The 23375-nt window shown below is 48.9% G+C and overlaps 1 protein-coding gene across 2 annotated transcripts in view; it reads left to right on the forward strand.

Annotated features, from left to right (window-relative positions):
- The window catches only part of LOC129711580 (paired box protein Pax-7), a 123830-nt gene that overhangs the window by 93597 nt on the left and 6858 nt on the right, over nt 1-23375 (forward strand). For both annotated transcript variants that reach the window (XM_055659299.1, XM_055659300.1), the window contains exon 8: nt 18573-18819. In XM_055659299.1, coding sequence (XP_055515274.1) covers nt 18573-18819 — 247 coding nt within the window. The remainder of the gene's footprint in view (nt 1-18572; nt 18820-23375) is intronic.

Below are 23375 nucleotides of genomic sequence, written 5' to 3' on the forward strand. Positions count from 1 at the left end.
CATATATCTCTCGCTCCCTCTTACTCCCCCTCTCTCTCTCTCTCTCTCTCTCTCTCTCTCTTTCCCTCCCTCTCCTTCACTCTCCCTCTCCCCCTCCCTATCCCTCTCCTCTCTCTCCTCTCCTTCTCTCTCCCTCTCCTTCTGTCTCCTCTCTCTCCATTTCTTCTCTCCCCCTCTCCCCTTCTCTCTCTCCTTCTCCTTCTCTCTCACCTTCCCTCGCTTTCTCTCCCTCTCTTTCCCTTCCCTCTCTCTCTTCCTATCCCTCTCTCTCTCTCCCCTATCCCTCCCTCCCTCTCTCCATCTCTCTCTCTCTCTTTCCCTTTCTCTCTCTCTCCCTCTCTCTCACTTTCCCTTTTTTCTTTCTCACCCTCTCACTTTCTCATTCCCTCTCTCCAATCCCCTCTCCCTTTCTTTCCTCTCCTCCTCTCTTTTTCTCTCTCTCTCTCTCTCTTCCACCAAGTGCTACAACCTCCTTTTTCCTCCCCATCGTTCCCCTTCCTGCCTCCCTCATTCTTCTTCCTTCCTTCATTCCTAAGTCCTTCCCTCCTGCCACGTTCTTCCCGATCCCTCCCCTTCTCTCCATCCCCCACATCCAATCCCCCTCACTGCCTCCCAATCCTTCTCCTCTCGTCCCCTCTCCCAGAGCCGTAGCAAGCAGACACCCCTCTGACACGCCTGACCCACTGCCTGTTGTTCGAGAGGCATTAGACGTGGTGACAACCAGACAGATATCGAAAGCCTACTCAAGAAGGAGAGGTCAATTGGCCGCATGTGCTTTCCGTTAGTTACAAATACCAGACTGACAGGGGCGGGCCCTGTAATTAATCCCTGCTCTCCTGCGAGCCCTGGCTCCTTCCTTTTCTCAGCCTGTGCCTACAATGGGGCTGAACCACAGAGTAATCCACCTTTGTTCATCCCTACCTTCGCTTGGCGCGGGGCTGCCAGATTATTTGGTCATTCGCAATCTAGGCAAGACCACAACAAGCACAATGTCAGCCACTTTCCCTCATTCCAAAAGCATGGATTCTGGCTCACAGATAGATGTTTTTCGGCCCATCAGGCCTGTGCCAGCCCTTCTTCTATACATCTATTCCCCCACGCCTGCATTCATCCCATGCAGCCAAGTGTAAAACACAAAGTGCTGCAGGAACGCAGCGGGGCAGGCAGCATCTGTGGAGGGAACGGCCAAATGATGTTTTGGGTTGGGACCCTTCTTCACAGATGCTGCCTGACCTGCTGAGTTCCTCCAGCATTTTGTGTTTTGCTACTGATCCCAGCGTCTGCAGTTCCCTGTGTCCAGGCAGCCTGGTGTTGCTTTCCACCTGACGTAGTGATCAAATCCCTTTGGGGATAAAGAAAGTATGGACTCTCTTCCTCTACTGTACTCAGGCAGTGTATAGAGAGGGATCAGCAGAATGACTGACCTAACTTGTGTATAAGAATGACCTTTAGACCCTGTCGTACTTTGCCCAGTATACATCAGGTGTTAGGCACACTCTGTGAAGATATGCAGTGTGAGTGGGTTGTGCTGGGAATGTACGTGGGAGTGGGAAGGAGTGTGATTGTGACTCAAAAATGTGTAGTGTATGCATGTCGGCAAATGTTCACAGCTGGGTTGCTTTGGTGTCCTTGTGTAATTACGTTCAAAAGCTCTGAATTAACTTACACGTGTGTATATATGTGGATTTATCTTTTAGCACTTGCAGCATATGAATATGAGTGAGCATGAGTAAGAATTGAGTTTAGTTCAGAGGTACAGCATGGAAACAGGATCTTCGATCCACTGGGTCCAGGCTGACCATCGATCACCCATTCACACTAGTTCTATGTTATCCCACTCTCTCAACCACACCCTACACATTGGGGGCAACTTACAGAGGCCAATTCACGTACAAACCTGTACGTCTTTGGACTACGAGAGGAAACCGGGGGACATGAAGGAAATCCACGCCGTCACCGGAGAACGTGCAAACTCCACATAGACAGTACCCGGGGTCAGGATCGAGCCCGGGTCTCTGGCACTGGGAGGCAGCAACTCTACCAGCTGCGCCACTGTGCTTCCTATTTGAATCTGTTTATTTGCGTGGGTGAACATAGTTGCCTGTACGTGTCCACGTGTGCACCTAGACCAGCAGTCTCCGAGGTAAATCACTCATGGTATCCTTAAACTAATGTACATTTTGAAGCAGCACCAGAATTGGCATTTTTTAATGAAACATGTTTCTTTTGGCACTCTCAGGGTTAAAAAAAAAAAAACTTTACGGACTGCACGTTCAGGGTTAAACAAGTGTCCACTCTAGATCACAATTCACTGGTTAAGGCCGTGCCTAATCATAGCCAGCACTGACCGGGTTAAGCCTGTGCGGAATTGGCTCAAGCCCAGAAAAATCACCACTCAAAAAGTTGGCACCCATTGTCCACTGGAGTCAACACTGTAATGGTCAAAGCTGCACCTCGTTATGGCAGCATTCTCAAGGTCAACTCGGCCTCGTCTGATTCTGCAGCCATTGGGTCAGTCTGTAGAAGAGTCCCAAACCAAAACGCCGCTGTCCATTCCTTCTAGGGATGCTGCCTGACCCGTTCGTGTTCCTCCAGCACCTTGTGTTGTGCCCGCAGATTAAACCCTTGCCCACTCACAGTAGGCACTCATCGGGTTAAATCTGTACACACTCAGCGTTGGCACTCGCAGAGTTAAAAAAATCCCACCTCCACAGCGGTGGCACTGACTGGGTTAACCCTGTGCCCACTCAGAATTCTCAGCTGGTGCCTGCTCCAAGTGGCTGCCCGTCTTCACAGACTCCAGCTGAGCCTATTTCACTATTTATTTACATGTAATTATGTCTGTAAGGTGCAGTTATTAACTCTGTCAACAGCAATTTGCTTTGACATTTCTCACTTTGTCTCTTACCCACTATTCTCGCCTAAAACGGCTTGCCACTCACAACCTGCACAGTTTTTTTTCCCCTCCCTTCAAACTGTGCCGTAGATCCATAGCAAACGTGCCCTTCACTGTTAAACCCAGCGCTTTTTGCTCCCTGATCAAATGTCTAGCAAGCTGTGCAATGAAAGTGTTTTCTGATACTTGTTAGTGAATCCGAATTCGGGGGCTGACAGTTTTTCAAAATACATTTGTGTCAGAGATTTTTTGAAATGAATTCTTAATGTGAAATATTGACCTCCCATTAATCGGTCATAGTTTATAACAGCAAGCAGCTGTTACAGTGTTGTTATCTCAGTAAACCTCAAAATATGCTGACAATTTCACATTCAGACACTGCACTTAGTGGTGGGGGGGGGGGATCTCTCTGCAGATGGCAGCAGGAAAAGGGTGAGAGTCAATCGGGAGGCAGTTTTTTGCAACTTACTGGGCTCCCTTCTCCCAAATGGAAAGTACAAGTGGCTGGTCTGTCATCACGAACAAAAACAGCGTTTGATGTCCCCGAGGTCCTGACGCTCCCTGGAGCCCAGACCCCAAACTGAATGGCCCCTCATCACGTGTGGCCATCAGTCACACAGAGGAGTGCCGGCCTCGTTGCCAGCTACCGACCTGTTTTGCCCACCGTCCACAGTCATTTTCTGATCCACCAAGAGTTGCAGAACAGTGTTTAGCGGCTAAAATCCCTAAAGATTCTCCCACGGATTCGGGTGCGTTTTGAACCCAACCCCCAGCCCAGAAGAGATTGACTAACCTGTTTCCTGCCACAGCTTGAAACTGGGATCTTGCTAGCAGTTTTTTTTTTCTCTCTCCATACCCCACTGAGTGAAGCATTCCTCTCGTGAGCCCTGGGGTGTTTGGTGTCAGCTCTATCAGTACAGTAACACACACAGTATCTTAATTAATACACCAGATTCCTTTTGTCATTACTGCATCACAAACACGAACAGAAAATGTTTGAGAAACAGCTGCTCTGTGCTCCATTCTCTGGGGTACAAAATCTCACCCTAGGGTCGAAGATAATGTTTATCTCAGTCCTCTCTCTCTCTCTCTCTCTCTCTCTTTCTCTCTCTCTCTCTCTCTCTCTCTGTCCCTCTCCTGTTCTCTCATTCGTTATCTCTACACAAGCCCAATGAGAGGAACTACATTCATCTCGACAACCGCCTATTATTTTCATACACACTGTATTTACACCAGGGGCTCTGCTGAATGTGTTCACTGCTATATCTAATGATGGACGGGGAGAGAGAGGGATTGCTGAGCAGGGTTGTGTCTCTCCCACTGCTCTACGTCTCTGTGGACAACATGCAGCTTTGTAATGATCCCTGATCATGCCTTCACCCTGGGGTATTGATCACAGGACCCAGGACCAGGGAAGATTAATCCTCCACAGTTCAGGGACAATTTTACCAGGAGACTTCCAAATACATCTGGGCTGTTTGATGTGGTGCCCATAATTATCAGCACCAGACCACAGAAACAGGAATACAATCAACGGCAAAAGCAATGCAAAGATCTATGCTGAAACATGTAGAACTGACACTGGGATAGGCAACCAACAGTTTGTTCAAGGAGGAGTGGGTGATCTGGAGGGTTAGACACTGACCTCAGGGACGAGGCTGCTGAGAGCATGACCTCCAGTAGTGGGTTGAAGGGAACAGAGATGTACACGAGCCTGCTCTCTTTGACAGCAAAATGAGGCCAATGTCCAATGATAGGATGCCGTTGCAACCCTCCGCCCCTCTCCCCATCTCTGGGACCTCAAACACCTCCTCACCTCTGTAACCTCCACCCCTCTCCCCATCGTAACCTCCACCTCCTCCTCCGTTTTTCCCAACTTCTTTCAGATTTCTCATGTCTGTGGAATTCTCTGCCTCAGAGGGCGGTGGAGGCCGGTTCTCTGGATGCTTTCAAGAGAGAGCTACATAGGGCTCTTAAAAATAGCGGAGTCAGGGGATATGGGGAGAAGGCAGGAACGTGGTACTGATTGGGGATGATCTGCCATGATCACATTGAATGGCGGTGCTGGCTCGAAGGGCCGAATGGCCTACTCCTGCACTTATTGTCTATTGTCTATCTTCAACTCTGTACTCCTCCAGTTCTGAACTTCACTTTAATTTATGCTTCACTTCATCTACCTTCTGAGGTCCAAAGCTTTTAATTACCCACCCCCCAGCTCACTACCTTCTTCAAACCTATGCCTTTGATCAAGGCGCTGAATATTCATCCTAATGTCGCAAGCTCAGTGTTCTACTTTGTTGAGCCAATTTACCATGTTTGAGACTCCAGATAAATTCAAACTGATGAGATATTATGAAAGGTGTGTAATTCATCCAATTATCCAACAATATTACATTATTATCTTTAGCAGTCGGGAGGGATGATGCGTTGTTGCTTCGAAGGACTGGGGTTCCAGAGGGAGCATCTTGGGTGCTCACCCTAATCACATCACTGGCAGCTCAGTGGCACAGGGGTAGAGTCGCTGCCTTCCAGCGCTGGGTTCAAAGCTGACTCCGGTCTGTATGGAGTTTGTATGTTCTCCCTGTGACCCTGTGGGATTTCCCCGGGTGTTCCGGCTTCCTCCCACATTCTGAAGATGTTCAGGTTTTGTAGGTTAATTGGCTTCGGTAAAATTGTCCCTAATGTGTAGGATAGTGTTATTGCCACAATAGTGATCGCTGGTCGGTGCAGACTCAGTGGGCCGAAGGGCCTGTTTCCGTGCTCTATTGTCTAAAGTCTAAAGTAAAGTGACTGCAGAGGCAGTTAGATGACTTCTTGCACACGGAAGGCAGAAGGTTTCAGACAAACCACGTTTAACATTCACTCCCGATCACCAGCAAATACTGACCCTTCTTCCTTTGCTTCCTCTAACCAATCCCTGTCAGCATATTCCTTAACCCCATTCACTTCCTGTTGGTAGTACAGTACACCATTTCCTGGGACATTTCATGACTAAGTTTATGCTATGCCCCACCTGGTCCCAAGATCACCCCTCTTCATCCTCCCCCTATCTGACCACACCCTCCTCCCCTCTAACCCGACCCATGGTTGTAACCTTCGCACCCTCTCACCTTCTCCTTCTATCTAGTCCCCTCCCTGTCCATTCCACTATCTCCCTCTCATCCTCCCATCCCCTCTCCCTCTCCACCCTCACATTATCTCCCTCTTCCCTCTCTTCCACCTCCCCTTCATCCCCCTCCTCCTCTCCCTCTTTCCCTCCCATTTTCTCTCTCTCCCTCTCATCCCATCCTCTCTCTCTTTCCCTTTTCCCTCCTCCCTCCATTCCTCTTCCTCCTCTCTTCCCCTCCTCTCTCCCATCCCTCCATTATCTTCCTCACACCCCTCTCCCATCATCCTCTCCCACCTTCCTTCCCTCCCATCTGCTCTCTATTTCCCTGTTTCCACTCAGTGGCCTTTACCTCCCCTTCCCATCTCCTCATTCCTCTCTCCTTCATCCCCTCACCCTTTCCCAATGCCCTGCGCTCACCTCTTCCCTTCCCCCCCGCCCACTCCTTCCGCTTCCTTCAATTCCCTCGCCATGCCTTCCTTCTGCAGCTTTTCACTTTTCATTAACTCCCTGCAGCCAATTAGCCAAGTGACATAGAGACCAGATAGAAATCATCTCTGTCATCTGTTCTGTGCCAGACACAAGCCAGCAAGGCTCAGTCACAAGCGCTGTCCAGTCCAAGTCCATTAATTAGAACAGATTGAATGAGGCGTGAAAATCCCCATAATTGCACACAGCACAATTTATTTTGAAGCTCATGAATTTGCTTTATTTGGGCTGAAAGATATCCTAACACCTCCTCCCAGTCCCATTCCTGGGATCTCCACCTGGGAATCACTAAACCTTTCATTTCTATTAACTGCGTGAAGTTTCTTCTGATTGTTTCCTGTACTATCACCTGTAATAATTCGGGGGAAATGTTCACCGGTTGAGTCAGGTACAACTTGGTGACAAACCCAGTGAAGCTCTCTCTCTCTCTCTCTCTCTCTCTCTCTCTCTCTCTCTCTCTCTCTCTCTCTGGAACTTGGATTAGACACGGAGTGACTGCTCACCTGCGTTGCCTCTCCTGGTCTACTCGTCAAGATGGGTTTCTGTTTGTTGCGTGAGATTGTTCATTCAGAACCGGCTGCAATGTGTTTTCAGGAGGTGCTCTCACTAAATATTGGCAGGAATATTACTGTGGAAAGAAAGGAAGGTTTCAATGGAAGTGAAGGCTAGAATTTACCCAGCTGCATTGTCAATGAAATTCCTATTTGCTGCAGCTTAACAAACCGGCACAAACACGCAATGACGCACGGATAAATATACAATAATTAAAAATACCATCACTTAAAATCGAAGTCCGTTGTGCAACAAAGACAGTCCATTGATGATCATAGTTACTGAAGTTAGGGTTGTGAAGTGTACAAGAGCCTAATGATCGCTGGCAAGAAGCTGCTCTTGAACATGGTTTTCAGACTCCTGTACCTTTTTCCTGTCAGTAGGAACAAGCTGAGAGTGTGGCCAGTGTGTTGTGGGTCTTTGACGACATTAGCTGGCTTTTTGAGGCAGCACCCCAGGTAGATCCCTTCGATGGTGGGGAGGTCAGTACCCTTGATGGGCCGGGTAGCATCTGAAGCAATGTCACTGATAGCATTTAGCAAGTGTCCAGCCAAACCCTTGAATTGCTTTGGCATAGAGGCCCGTGGACCAAGTGCTAGGTGATGGGGTTAGAATGGATCACATGGACAAATTGGGCCAAAATGGCCTGTTTCCATTCCGTGCAATGTTATGGTGGGTGTGTGACCTCGGATGCTGACTCAGCCACTCAGCAGGGGAGCAGAGTGTCCGTGACTGCGATCTGAGTCACCCAGTGGGTGAGGGCTATGGAAGAGGGTGCTGTGTCACCCAGTGGGAGAGTGCTATGGGAGTGGGTGCTGAATGAGGATGAGAGGTGGCATTTTGTGCTCGCTCCTTGTGATACGCCAAAGGGTTAAACTGAGTTTTACGAAATCAGCTTCCATCAGCAAACTGTAATATGAATGTGAAGGGATTAAAAGTCATGAAATTAGCTCCATTTGTCAGTCACTCAGCCCGTCCTGTAAAGCTGCAACATGGGCCCTCCTTTCATTGCCATCAGCTCGGTCACAGATTCCATTGTAATCTGATGTGCAAATTATTTCCCTCAATGCAGTTGTTGTCACATTTAGACCCAGTTTCCAATTGTTTCTTTAAAACATAGCCCTGCCCCCACCCTTCTCTCTCTCTCTCTCTCAGATATTGCCCCAAGCGTGCAATGCTTAAAGATCTTTAAACGGCTGGATTGTGTGCCTGGTCTCCCGCTCATCCCTTCCCTCACACCCTCTCTCCGCACTCACTGCAGATCACAGGGGCTGATTGATAGTGTGGAGGGCAGGCTTCTAAAGCCGGGACTATCAGTGCTGCAAACAGCGTAGCCGCAGGCTCCACCGACTGCCCTTGTCACTCTTTGTACTTTGACTTTCTTTCACGTTTCATTCAAACCACAGAGGAGACCCGAAAGATCTCGAGAAAACCTCGTTTGGATCCAATAAGTCAGTGTGCGTAGTCTATTACTTGTGGCCGCAGGGGGGTGACTCGCTCTCCAGATACAGAGAGTGCAGAGGCCGCGGAGAGAACTTGAAACCTTAATCAAAATCATTTGCTAACAGTTCCCAATCCTCGACAGCACACAGCACACAGGAATGCTCCACACACAAACACGCTCATTGCCCAGACGGAGGGAAAATGCTTCTTAACATCACTCAGATAAGCACAAAGGTTGTATTATAGGCCTGTAATAAAACCTGTTGGCAACACGAGGAACTGCAGATGCTGGAATCTGGAGCAAAACACAAAGTGCTGGAGGAACTCGGCAGATCAGGCAACATCTGTGGATGAAATGGACGTACACATACCATTCCCTCCACAGATGCTGCCTGACCCATGGACCCAAGCCTGTTGGTTGGGTAATTAACCATTCCCTCTTGCCTCCACACCAACCCGGGCCACGGCAGTGGAACTCTCTCCCATTCTTCACCAAGCTGAGGTTGTACAGTGGATGGAAAAAGTGGGATAACAGAACTAGTCCTGGGGTTGCATTTTTAAAATTTTAATGATATAGTATGGAAACAGGCCCTTCAGCCCACCGGGTCCATGCTAACAGTCGATCACCTGCTCACACTAGTTCTATGTTATTCCCACCGTCTCATCCACTCCCCCCTACACACGGCAGACAATTTACAGAGGCCAATTAACCTACAAACCTGCACGTCTTTGTGATGTGGGAGGAAACCGGAGCACCCGGAGAAAACCCACATGGTCACAGGGAGAACAAGCAAACTCCATAGAAAACTATCCAGCACATTCAACGAAGAAGCATCACAGCCAAGTAGCGGGTCACTGGATAATCACCTGAAGAGGAGATTTACGTTGAGTCTTTTGTGAGTCAACAGTGTCTAATTATCATATGTACGAAGGACCATCATAACGTTTAAGAAACATTTAGACAGCTACATGGATGGGATAAGTTTAGAGGGATATGGGCCAAACACAAACAAGTGGGACTAGTGTAGATGGGGCATGTTGGTCAGCATGGGCAAGTTAGGCTGAAGGGCCTGTTTCCTCGCTGTATGACCTGATGACTCTACCAGCCATGAATCATTGACATTTTTACATGCTGCTTAACAAGTCCATAAACGCAATCTCACAGATAATATTCAATAATATAATTAATTAATAACAGTCGTGCAATGTAACCTTTCCCTTTCTAACCCAGTGAAATTGAGACCAATTGAACTAATTCTTTACAGATGACCAATTCTACAGTAGTTTGGATATCTTTGAATAACGCTTGGGCCTGGATGAGTATTCAGCAATTATCAGTTGATAACAAGGATATGGAGAGAGCAGGCATGAGATTTTACTGTCAGACGTTGGGGAGCTGGGGAGGAAGTTAACATGGAGAGCCTCAAAGGTCTGGAGGGCCTGTGATGGGTACACACCAGTGAGGGTAAGGGTGGGGAGGGGTCAACGTGTGGGGCAAGATGCAAACAGAAGGGAGGCTCTTCAGATTCTTGGGCCATCGGAACAAACATTTGCCTCAAACATCCCCTCAGTTTGATGAGTTCCTGATTCCAACTGCACCCTGGGTGAGAATATCTCTCTGCACCTCCACCTACCAACTATCTTAGATTTGTGCCTTCACCTCCCATCTATCTCCCTTCGCGTTACAAATATAAGAATAGAGAGGGGCGAACAATATTACTTTTTTTAAATTATTTTTACCACTGTCCTCCAGAAGTTTTTTCAAGAGCCTTTCCACTGACAGATTGGATTGGCTGGCGTATAATTCCTTTCTGTCCCTTTTATGAGCAATTATCGTGCAGGGTGAATGAAATACTCCGCTGGTAAATTCTAACATCTGCTTTTATCTTGGGTTTTGAGCATCTGCAGTTTTTTTGCTGTATTTCTCCTGTCTGTCTGTCGTTTAAACCTCTACCCTCATTTAGTGATTCTTCCAGCATACTATCTTTTCCCAATTGTTCCTTTAATCTGTTATCTCTGTCACTATCTCATCTGTAAACCCAGACGGCTGCTCTTCCACACCTGCTCTTCTTTAACTATTCCTTAGTCAAGGCAACGTCTAATGTCTGTTTCCAGCTTTTGCTTCTCGTTTTTCTCAATCTGCACTCATATCTTCATGTCGCTGCCAGAATCATTTGAATCCTCCATAAATACACAAGCACCAACTCGCTGTTGAATTGGTTCCAATCCCTCCCCTGTTGAAGTGCAACCATTCTGGCTTGTGCGGGCCCCAGCTTGCCAGGGCAGGCCTCGGTGCTGAAGGAATCTGCAGCCCTTCCTCATGCACCGTCTCTCCAACATGCATGTTCTGCACTGTTACCCTATTTTACCTCTCACAGGGGACTTCATGCCCTTGTTTTGCGTATACATTGGTCTTCTTGTAGACTGTGACCTCCCCGCTTAATGGTAGAGCCATACAACATAGGAACAAGGCCCTTTGGCCCAACAAGTCAATATTAACTGTCAAGTACACGTACATGTTAACTTCATTTACCAGACCTTCATCCATAGCCTGCAGGCACATGGAACTGCAGATGCTGGAATCCTGCATAGAACACAAACTGCTGGAGTAAAGGGCCTGTCCCACTGTACCAGCTAATTCAAGAGTTCTCCTGAGTTTCCCCTGATTCAAACTCGGAGAATTACGGTAATAGCCGCTCGTAGGTACCCGGGGCTCTCGTGGGCATTTTTCAACATGTTGAAAAATCTTCACGAGTCTTCACGAGCTTGCTGCGTTTCCCGAGTACCTGCTGTTATCGTTACGATCCGCTAAGAGACGTCCCGAGCTCCGACGTACCCGCTACGTACATTCTACGTGCTTACCACGAGTTTGATTTTTTTTTTAAAACTCGGGAGAGCTCTTGAATTACCTCGTACAGTGGGACAGCCCCTTAACTCAGTGGGGTCAGGCAGTATCACTGGAGAGTCTAGATCTGGAGAATGGTCCTGACCAGAAACGTTGCCTGCCCACTCTCTCCAGAGATGCTGCCTGGTCTGCTGAGTTACTCCAGCACGTTGTGTACCAAATATGATTCATAGCCTTGTATGATTAAGCCATTCAGCTGCTTATCCAGATGACGGTACCTGGTCTCAGTCGGTGGGGTCCAGACTCGATCTTGTTTCCAGGTAGAAATTTCTTCCTGAGGTCCCCTCTAAACCTCTCACCTCCTACCCAAAAACTGTGCCCTCTCATTTCAGACATGCCCCTTGAATTTTCTGCAGTTACTCATTGATGTTATTAATCCTATCCACACCTAGAATCACATCAGCAGCTGCAGACAGACCTGTCCATCTCTTGTGTTGCTGAATGCCCCCCTCTATAGTTTCTGTCGCTTCCTCTATCACCCAACCCTGCCAGTGATTCACTCTGACTTTGGTGCCCAGAGAAACCATTGATCTTGTCAATGATCAGAAGCAACAGGAAACACTTTGAGCATTCCTGTACACCTTGTCTGGACCTCCTTGTCTGACACAACGTCTCCATTTGTCTATTCTGTCCCAATATATGTGCACCCTAGTTCGCTGTATACTTTATTTTAAGACCTTATACATTTGTTTTGTCACTGTTCATGATGATGTATGTGTATTCCTCGACCATATTTAGATTCTTTCTTTTGAAGGAGCACAACACCTAATTATATATATCAAAATATACTAACTAATACTTAATTATATTGGTTAATTTGTAACGCTCCAATGACATGCCTGTTTGGCAGGTTTATGAATACCTCCTATATTTTATCATCACCCTCCTCTGGATTAATTGCACCTTCCAATTTGATCACAGACCATTGATGTCAAATATGAACATCAATAACCCCAGCATCAATCCTTATGGCATGCCAGGCTGAACACCTGTTTAAATACTCTATTTTGCATTCATTTCCTCAGTATTTCACCTGCTATTGAAAGGATGTCGTTAAGCTGGGGTGAATGCAGAGACGATTTACGAGGATGTTGCCAGGACTTGAGAGACTGAGCTACAGGGACAGGTTGGGCAGGCTAGGTGAGGGGTGATCTTATAGAGATGTACATGATCATGAGAGGAATAGATAGGATGACTGCAGGGTCTTTTACCCAAAGTAGGGAAATGAAGAACTAGAGGTTTGAGGTGGCAGGGGAAAGATTGAATAGGAACCTCAGGGGGCAATATGGAGCGAGCTGCCAGACGAGGTTAATTAAAGCAGGTACTATAACAGCATTTAAAATACAATTGGACAGGTACATGGTTAGGAAAGGGATATATACCAAACGCGGGCAAGTGGAAATAGACTAATGTGGCTATTAACAAAATCGAGTTAAAATCTTACAGTGAGATAAACAGTTGCAAGGATTGTAGATTTGTTCTTCACATAAGCAAGCTGCCTAACAGTGCAGCCGACAAGTTTGTAACAGTGGTGCACGGCACCCTCTTCAGCTCCCTGCTGCCAGAGTTTATAATGTCCCGGCTGAACCAAGTTGTCAGTAAAGTCACAGATGCAATTACTAGGTATCATTGTGGGAGAAAATCAATGGAGTATCCTCTCCCTGTTAGAGCTCAAACAGAAGAAGGTTACAAATACTATCAGCCTCTATCGATAACATCCCATGAAATTCTCTGGTCCCCTCGTGTAGTGAATAATTGGAGAGCTGTTTGTGCTGTTGGCCTGGCTGTGGCCGCTTGGTTTAGTAAACCCCCTGACTGTGCCAAGGAGTGAAAGTGTATCTGGGTGGGAATGTGGAGAGTTGGTCTGCAGCTCGTTGTCACATTGCCCAGCAGTGAAGTGATCCCATGCGCCAAACGCTCACAGCTTGCGATGTAGACAATGTTTTAATAACATACGAACTGGGGAAAAAAAAACTCTGGAATTTTATCCAGAGAACAGCAGGCTGATCTTCCATGAGAATTCTGCCCGAGTAACGAGTGAATAAAAACTGGATTAATGGTGAGCTGGAGGAACACTTTCATTTGGCATTTGTTTTGCAGCTATCGGCTTTCAGACGGAGGGAACATTTCAGATACTTGCACAAATGTATTTTCATAAAGTGTAAGCGATATCACCAGCCTGGCCCTCTGAAGTTTCAGACCCCAAGCTCATTGGGAAAGGGGTTACTGAGCGACAGTGAGAGAGAGAGCTGGATTCAACGCACCCCCCCCCCCCCCCCCGCGCTCCCAACATGCCACAGGATTTCCATTGTCGAGGCAGCTTCCTCACACTGTCACGTAATAGCCCCCCCATCTCCCCAAACCCCCCATCCCCCCCATCCCCCCCATCCCCCCAACCCCCCATCCCCCCATCCCCACATCCCCCCCCCCCCCCCCCATCCCCCACACCCTCCCCCTTCCCCCCCACCCTCCCAACCCCCCATCCCCCCCCCCCCGTCTCCCCCCCAACCTTACCCCCCCCCCCCATCCCCCCCCCCCACATCCCCAACCCCCAACCCCCAACCCCCCATCCCACCAAACCCCCATTCCCCCCATCCCCCCACCCCCCCCCCATCCCAACCCCCCCATCTCCCAAACCCCCCCCCCCCATCCCCCCTCCCCATCCCCCCACATCCCCAACCCCCATCTCCCAAAACCCCCCCATCCCCCAACCCCCCATCCCCCCATCCCCCATTCCCCCCCAACCCCATCCCTCCCACCCCCCCCATCCCCCAACCCCCCCAATCCCCCCACCCCCCAAAGTGATCTCCCAAACCCCCCCATCCCCCCCCATCCTCCCATCCCCCCAAGGGTCCCATTAACAGTCCCCCCATCTCCCCATCCCTCCCCCCCCATCCCCAACCCCCCAGGGGTCTTCCCCATCCCCCCCCACATCCTAATGCAGACCTCCCCCAACCCCCCCCCACATCCCCCATCCCCACCAACCACCCCCCCCGGACCCCCCCCCCCACCCCACCCCACCTCCCACCCACCACCACCCCCATCTCCCCCCCCCCCATCCCCCCCCCACCCCCAGTCCACTCTTACTGACTCCCTCTTCATGAGGGGCTCTGAAAGTGACACTCCTTCTCACAAAGGGTCTTAACAGTCTGACTGCTTCTTTATGAGGGGTCTTCGTAATGCAGACCTTACAATGGGCAGGAAACCTGAACGGAAACCTCTGGAGACTTTGTGCCCCACCCAAGGTTTCCGTGCGGTTACCGGAGCTTTTTGTCAGTCTCCCTACCTGCTTCCACTACCTGCAACCTCCGGCAACCGCACGGAAACCTTGGGTGGGGCGCAAAGTCTCCAGAGGTTTTTCGTTCAGGTTTCCTAAGTGGGACAGGGGCATTATTACTGCACAAGTACTTCTTTAGAGGTGGACAAAAATGCTGGAGAAACTCAGCGGGTGCAGCAGCATCTTTGGAGCGAAGGAAATAGGCGTTGCCTATTTCCTTCGCTCCATAGATGCTGCTGCACCCGCTGAGTTTCTCCAGCATTTTTTGTCTACCTTCGATTTTCCAGCATCTGCAGTTCCTTCTTAAACGAGTACTTCTTTACGCTGGTTCCTGATAAGGAGGCTCCCTCTTCATAAGGGATCCACACACGGTGTGACTAAGGGCAAGTCCCTCTTAGTGAAGCGGGACTCCTTCTTCATGCGATCCTTGCAGCTCAGCTTTCTTCTCAGGGGTCCCGGCAACGAGAGAGGCCCTCTTCATGAGGATGTGTTTACGAAGGAACTGCAGATGCTGGAAAATCGAAGGTACACAAAAATGCTGGAGAAACTCAGCGGATGCGGATTCTATAAGAATCTTATAGAAACTTACAAAATTCTTAAGGGGTTGGACAGGCTAGATGCAGGAAGATTGTTCCCGATGTTGGGGAAGTCCAGAGCAAGGGGTCACAGTTTAAGGATAAGGGGGAAATATTTTAGGACCGAGATGAGGAAAACATTTTTCACACAGAGAGTGGTGAATCTCTAGAATTCTCTGCCACAGAGGGTAGTTGAGGCCAGTTCATTGGCTATATTTAAGAGGGAGTTAGATTCGACCCTTGTGGCTAAAGGGATCAGAGGGTATGGAGAGAAGGCAGGTACAGGATACTGAGTTGGATGATCAGCCATGATCATATTGAATGGCGGTGCAGGCTCGAAGGGCCGAATGGCCTACTCCTGCACCTATTTTCTATGTTTCTATGCTGAGGATGCCTGACAGTGCAAAGTCTCTCTTTAACAGCAGCACATGTAAGTGGAACAGATAGCTTGTTGTTTAACAGCCAGTGCTGGTTTGTGAGGGTTAAGGAATGGTCCCTGTGGGATTAGCGCTCCCTGGGGCTGTTGGCTGTGAAGTTGCCAAAATTAATTACTTTCCCCACCCCTCCCCCCCCCCCCTCAAAGAGTGACTATCTCGCAGGGAAAGTGCGAGGTGCCCGAGGCGGTGCTTTTTTGCGTGTGGAAGACGCTTCATTTATCCTCACCTCGGAGTTATCGCGCGTACCATCCTCTCCGACAGCCCAGTGATACAGCCCGGTAATAAAAAAAAAACTTGTCCGAGAACGAGCCGTGATCAGCGAGTGAGCCGTCTGTGTCCAGCGCCACTAATCTCTGCAATCTGCTTGTGATTTTGGAGTTGCCCTGTCAGTCTGTGTGATTGACAGCTCGCCAACTCCGGGTTCCCACTGCCCTCTTGCTCCCCCACCCACCCTCTTGCTGATCGCATAAAACTTTGCAGATGTTGCACGCTGTTTGATTTCTACTCGGGAGCCATCGTCCTTGCTTTGCACATTCACATCTGGAAAGGGAGAGAAACTTAACTGTGGCCAGAAGGTTTTGGTTTGATTCCCCGTGTTTAATGGGGTTGTATTTTGGTGTCGATCTGGCAGAGAGAGAGAGAGAGTTGTTGAAGAAGGAACTGCAGATGCTGGAAAATCGAAGGTAGACAAAAATGCTGGAGAAACTCAGCGGGTGAGGCAGCATCTATGGAGCGAAGGAAATAGGCGACGTTTCGGGTCTGAAACCCTTCTTCAGAACCCATCTTTTCGACCCGAAACGTTGCTTATTTCCATCGTTCCATAGGTGCTGCTTTACCCACTGAGTTTCTCCAGCATTTTCGGCTACCTGGCAGAGAGACAATAGACAATAGGTGCAGGAACAGGCCATTCGGCCCTTCGAGCCAGCACCGCCATTCAATGTGATCATGGCTGATCATCCCCAATCAGTACCCCTGTTCCTGCCTTCTCCACATATCCCCTGACTCCGCTATTTTTAAGAGCCCTATCTAGCTCTCTCTTGAAAGCATCCAGAGAACCTGCCTCCACCGCCCTCTGAGGCAGGGAATTCCACAGTCTCGCCACTCTCTGTGAGAAAAAGTGTTTCCTCGTCTCCGTTCTAAATGGCTTACTCCTTATTCTTAAACTGTGGCCCCTGGTTCTGGACTCCGGCAACATCGGGAACATGTTTCCTGCCTCTAGCGTGTCCAAGCCCTTAACAATCTGGGAGGTCGAAACCCTTCTTCAGAACCCGTCGGAAGAAGGGTCTCGACCCGAAACGTTGCCTATTTCCTTCGCTCCATAGATGCTGCCTCACCCGCTGGGTTTCTCCAGCATTTTTGTCTACCTGGCAGAGAGAGCTTGTGTTTTACTCTTTTGGTTTGCATTTTGCTCCTTGTGTTTGACCTGCGTGTCAACGGTTAACAGTTATCCCATCGCCATTTCCTGTTATACCCCATCGCCTATTTCCATTTCCCCCTACCCTGCCCATTGTTGTCATGCTCCTTATTCCCCATCCGAAACCTCCCAACTCATTTCCCATTCCTGTCACCCTATCCCAACAACCATTTACAACCATTTACCCATCCCAGTTTGCCCTTTCTCCCTCCTCCCCATCCCTCCCACAGCCCCGCCCTCCGTCCCTGCATTCACCCTTCCCACATTTACTATCCAGCCTCCCCTCAGCCATTCCCCACCCAAGTCACAGCCATTCTCATCCCAAATGGATGAGAATGTGAAATAACATAGAACAAGTTTGAACGGTTGTGGGAGCTGGGGCCTAGGGCTAGGGAGCTGATCATCTGCTAAACCAGACCACCAGATTCATAGACAATAGACAATAGGTGCAGGCGTAGGCCATTCGGCCCCTCGAGCCAGCACTGCCATTCAATGTGATCATGGCTGATCATCCCCAATCAGTACCCCGTTCAGTAATGATTGAATGATACTGCATGGAAACAGGCCATACGGCCACCCAGTCCAGGCCAACAATCACCCTTTCACATTAACTCTCCGTTGTCCCACTTTCATTTCCACTCCCGACACACGAGGGACATTTAGGGACAGAGGCCAATTAACCAACAGACTCACAGGCTTTGGGATGGGGGAGGAAACCAGAACACCTGTAGCTAACCCACGCAGTCATAGGGAGAAAATATAAACTCCACACGGACAGCACCCGAGATCAGGATCGAACCGGGATGTCTGTCGCTGTGAGGCTGCAGGTCTACAACTGCACCACTGTGCTGCCCACTGTCACATCAGGTTGGGGTGGCACGCTGGGTTTCAAACCTGGCTTTCCCCTTTGTTCAAGCCACTAGTCCCTCTCCTCCTATTTCCTCCCTCTTTCCCCCTTCTTCTCTTTCACTCCCTGATTAATATCCCCCTACTCGTCTGTGGAATTTTCTGCCTCCGAGGGCGGTGGAGGCAGGTTCTCTGGATGCTTTAGAGAGAGAGCTAGATAGGGCTCTTAAAAATAGCGGAGTCAGGGGATATGGGAAGAAGGCAGGAGCAGGGGTACTGATTGGGGATGATCAGCCATGATCACATTGAATGGCGGTGCTGGCTCAAAGGGCCGAATGGCCTCCTCCTGCACCTATTGTCTATTGTCTACTCAACCTACCTGAATCCCACCTCCCCTCCTCCTTTTATTCTGCATTCCTCCTTTCCCTTCATAAATCCCATTCTCCGTTGCCACCCCACACCACCAATCATTTCTTCCCCCACGGCTCGTTACAGGCCGGAGGTCTGCGTTACTGCTTCCCACTGACCACCCCCCTCCCATCCCTCTCCCTCCCCCTCTCCCTCTCCCCCCCCACCTCTCCCCCCCTCCCCCCCCTCCCCCCCCCCCCCCCCCCCCCCCCTCACGGCCACAGGTGATGAGCATCTTGAGCAACCCCGCAGCCGTCTCTACTCAGCCGCAGCACGACTTCTCCATCTCGCCGCTGCACGGGAGCCTGGACACCTCCAACCCACTGTCCGCCAGCTGCAGTCAGCGCGCCGACTCCATCAAGGCAGTGGAGAGCCTGCCCACCTCTCAGTCCTACTGCACGCCCGCCTACAGCACCTCTGGATACAGCATGGACCCCGTGCCCGGCTACCAGTATGCCCAGTATGGACAGAGTAAGCATTGCTGGCTGAAACTATCGCAGGGAGGGGTGATGGGCATGGGTGGGGGGCAAGGGCAACAACGTGGGTGGGTGGGACTGATGGCCTGTCTCCACGTCACACGCCTCGTAGGTCGATGGTCCATGCAGAGTCGACCTCAACCGACAGAGATCAGGAGGGATACTAGCCCCATATTCCAAGGTGCCTTCTCTGATCACTGCCCCACCGGGGAGGGTGTGTGCCCACTGTCAATATATTCAGCTGCTCAGCACCCCGAGCCAGCACTGGTGAATCAGCCAGACGGAGGGGCATGTCCTGGTAGGTGTCTGATCAGAGGGCCCCTCATCAAAGGCACTGGCCACATCCAGCCACAATCCAGAAAAGACTGAACATTAAGCAGGGCCCAACTTGCCTCTGTTCTATCCCTGATCACCCACTCCATGACACCCACTCCTGCCCACAAATTTCTCTGGAACTTCAGAAATATCTCAGCGTCCACACTTTTGCAAGAGCAAGTGCACCGTCTCCAGCCAATGGAGCAGCCAGCCCAATATACAATGTGGTAACAGGGGGGCGTGTACACTGGCAGACCCACAGCCAAGGACCCACAGTCAGTGTTATACTGATGGATGTATTACATCGGAGAGTGTTGCATTTAGTGATGTCTTGAGTTATGCAGCACGGCATCAGGCCCAATATTATCCAGGCTGACTACGTTGCTTAACAAAGCTAGTCTCACTTCCCCATATCCCGCCAAACCTGACCTGCCAGTCGGAAGAAGGGTCCTGATGTGAAATACCATCTCTTCATGTTCTCCAGAGAAGTTGTCTGCCCTGCTGAGTTACTCCAGCACTTTGTGTCTTTTTTTGTAAACACGCCCTGAATTTTCTATCCATGTACCTGTCCAAGTGTCTTTTAAATGTTGTAATTCTCTACTGCTTCGACTGGCAGCTTGTTCCATGTGTGCACCACTCTCTGTGTGGAAAAAGTTGCCCCTCGGGTCTGTTTTAAATCTTTCCCCTCTCACCTTAAATCAATGCCCTCTATGTTTAGACTCCCCGACTCTAGGGAACAGACTGTGGCTATTCACTTGTTTATGACCCTCCTAGTTTTATAAACCTCTATAACGTCACCCCTCAACCTACTAAATAAACACCCAGCCTATCCAGCCTTTCCTTTTAACTCAAACCCTCCAGACCTCGTAACATCCTCACAAATCTTGTTTTGCAGCCTTTATAGTTTAATGATATCCTAGCAGGGTGATCAGAACGGTACACAGTACTCGAAATATGGCCCTACCAACATCTTATGCAGTTATTACACGACATCCCAACTCCTGAGGATGTGTGCTCTGACTGATGTAGGCCAGCGTGCCAAACGTCTTCCTCACCATCCTAGCTAACTGTGTCGCCACTTTCATGCAAATGTATGCCTATCTACCTAGATCTCTCTTTTTCTAAAATACCACGCAATGGAGTTACTGTGCAAGTCCTGCTCTGGTTCGTCCTATCAAAGTGCAACAACTCCTAGTTACCTGAATTAAACTCCTTCCACCATTCCTCAGCTTATTGGCTCAGTTCAAGATCCCAGTGTCATCGTAGATAACCTTGTTCACTGTCCACTCGACCACTCATTTCAGTCATCCACAAACCTACTGACCATGTCACCTAAGGTCAGATCCATTAAATGAATCAATTGTTTCAGTGTTATCGGGAGCAGGGTGTTAAATTAAAATTATTTTGAGGGGTGCTTGAGAGAGTGTGTATGTTCACACTTGTGTGTTTGTGTGTTGTGTACGCGTGTGTATTTGTGTTCACCTGTGTTTGTGTGTGTGTGTCTGTGCGTATGTGTCTGTGTGTGTTTGTGTGTGCATGTGTGTGTGTGCAAGCGAGCATGTGTGTACACGGGTGTGTGTGTGCGTGTGTGTGTGTGTGTACCTGTGTGTGTGTGTGTGTGTGTGTACCTGTGTGTGTGTGTGTGTACGTGTGTGTGTGTGTACCTGTGTGTGTGTGTGTGTGTGTGTGTATGTGTGTGTGTGTGTGTGTGTGTATGTGTGTGTGTGCCTATGTGTGTGTGCGCGGTGTGTGTGTGTGCTGTGCCTATGTGTGTGTGTGCCTATGTGTGTGTGGGTGTGTGTGTGTTGTGTACCTGTGTGTGTGTGTGTGTGTGTGTGTGTGTGTGTGTGTGTGTGTGTGTGTGTGTGTGTGTGTGTGTGTGTGTGTGTGTGTGTGTGTGTGTGTGTGTGTGTGTGTGTGTGTGTGTGTGTGTGTGTGTGTGTGTGTGTGTGTGTGTGTGTGTGTGTGTGTGTGTGTGTGTGTGTGTGTGTGTGTGTGTGTGATTGAGAGAAAAATTATCAAATGCAAAAAGCTAAAATGAAAGCATCAATCAAGGCTGAAGCCACCAAGTCTTTGCATTTGTTTCAAAGTTCTGACATGTAATGTGATGTTTGATCGGATAGACATTAGCTTTGGAATCTGATAAAATATTGACGTTATGGTTATGCAGAAGGAACGGATTCCCAGCCAGTGATGGAACTGCAAACTCCGCTGACCAGTTCTGTTTGCAGCTCGGATGTTAAACTAATCGCAGCTTCCTGGTGACACAGCTCTTGTCCTTGATGGGTTCAGAGGTTCTTCCTTCCCTCCCCCCACTCTCCCCACCATCCTCGTTGTCCTGCCCTTGTACTGTCCTTTCCGACCCCTGCATGGATTCTCCACGCTCCCTCTGCAGCCGCTCCTAATGTCTTTAGCTCCTGCCGTTAAATTGAAACCTTCTGCAGGAGCTGGCTGGATCAATAGCAGCTTTCCCTTTCACCAGGCGCTGCACTGCCCTCTGACCTCCCCACACTTGCCTCTGGATGTGAGCGGACATGTGTAGTTGATAAATACTGCTATCGTCTATTACCAATACCGAACGCCCAGGGGCAGGCAGTCAGTCACACCCTTTACACACGGCCTGGCCACAGACTCTGCACCACTCTGCTAATTTACCTGTGCATTTCAGAATCACCATAGATTAACACACAACGGGAGGTGGCCGATCAGCCCATCGTGCCTGTGCTAGCTCTTTGAAACTTCAGCTTAACCTTCCAATCGCTTCAATGTTTTCACCTCGCTCTGAAACACATTGCCTTTTGACTATTTATACAATTCCCTTTTGAAAGCAACTGCTGAATCTGTTTTCCAGTCAATGTATCTTAGCTACAGAAGATGATTCTATCCTCCTCCAAAAAATGTTGACCAAAAAAACATCAATGATTTTGTCAGTTTTATCAGTAAAAGGTCATTGGGTGCTCATTTAACACTGTGGGGCATAGAAACATCTTCTCAAGAAGGGAGGTGAATCTCTGGAATTCTCTATCCTTGTTGTGGAGGCTGGAACATTGGGGTATTTAAAGAGGAAATTGATATATTTATGAAAGTCTGGGGAATTGTGGAACATGGGGAACCAACAGGAAGGAGGCATTGAGGGCAGGGGTCCAATTGAATAGCAGAATAGGCTTGAGGGGCCGAGTGGCATTTTGAGAACATGTGTTGCTACCTTCAGATATTTATGGGTGCAATCCCCCAAGACCAGCCCCCATCAAAACCACAGACCATGATATTTCTTCCCAGGAGCAGTGCTTTTGCACACCTCCAGAACATGAAGCATTCAACTTCCCACAGATCTGTTTGTGCCCCATCCTCAACCTCTCCCCCCCTTCCACCCTGGAGGTCCATCTTTACATATCCAGGACAATCTCACCATTGCCATTGTTATTCAAACATCAACAAATGCTAAATTAGAGCACCAGAGACTAGGGTTCGATCAGAAGCACGGGTGCTGCCTTTGGATGTTCTCCTTGTGACCATGTGGACTTCCTCCGGGTGCTCTGGTTTCCTCCCACATCTCAAAGGCACTTGGATTTGTAGCTTAATTGGCCTCTGTGAAATTTCCCATTGTATTTTGATAGTGGATGAGAAAGTGGGATAACATAGAACTATTGCGAATGGGTTGTCAATGGTCAGGGTGGACTCGGTGGGCCGAAGGGCCTGTTTCCATGTTTATCTCTAAACTCTAAAAGCCACTGCTCAGAAAGACGATGATTGACTGTCGGAGGAGTTATTTAACTGAGGGCAACATCTCAGTGAAGTCCAATTTCGATCCTCAACCAATTTCCAAAAGTTCTACAGGATCAGAACCAGAACCTTATAGGAAAGGCACTAGGTCGCTTGCAATTCAATCAGGTAATGGCTGGTTGGTTGGTAGTTAAAAATAAGAAATATAACCCCTGTGGATCAAGAGTCAAGAGTGTTTAATTGTCATATGTATAGAACGATGAAATTCTTACTTGCCATCCTTACGGGCCTGTAAATACCAATACACACAGATAATGTATAATATATATTTAAAATAATTCATCATAGCAGGCTCGAGGCCCTAATTATTCCATTTGTGCTCTATATCCATTAATGCACTCAACCAACAATGATCTGTACATGTCTGCCTTGTAAACTTTAACTGATCCCCAATATATTCCGAGCTGCGGTCAGGAATTCTGATTTCCATTACCTGTCGTGTGAAAATGTGTT

The sequence above is a fragment of the Leucoraja erinacea genome, chromosome 30 (genome assembly GCF_028641065.1).
Source record: "Leucoraja erinacea ecotype New England chromosome 30, Leri_hhj_1, whole genome shotgun sequence".
In the NCBI taxonomy this organism is placed as follows: Eukaryota; Metazoa; Chordata; class Chondrichthyes; order Rajiformes; family Rajidae; genus Leucoraja; species Leucoraja erinaceus.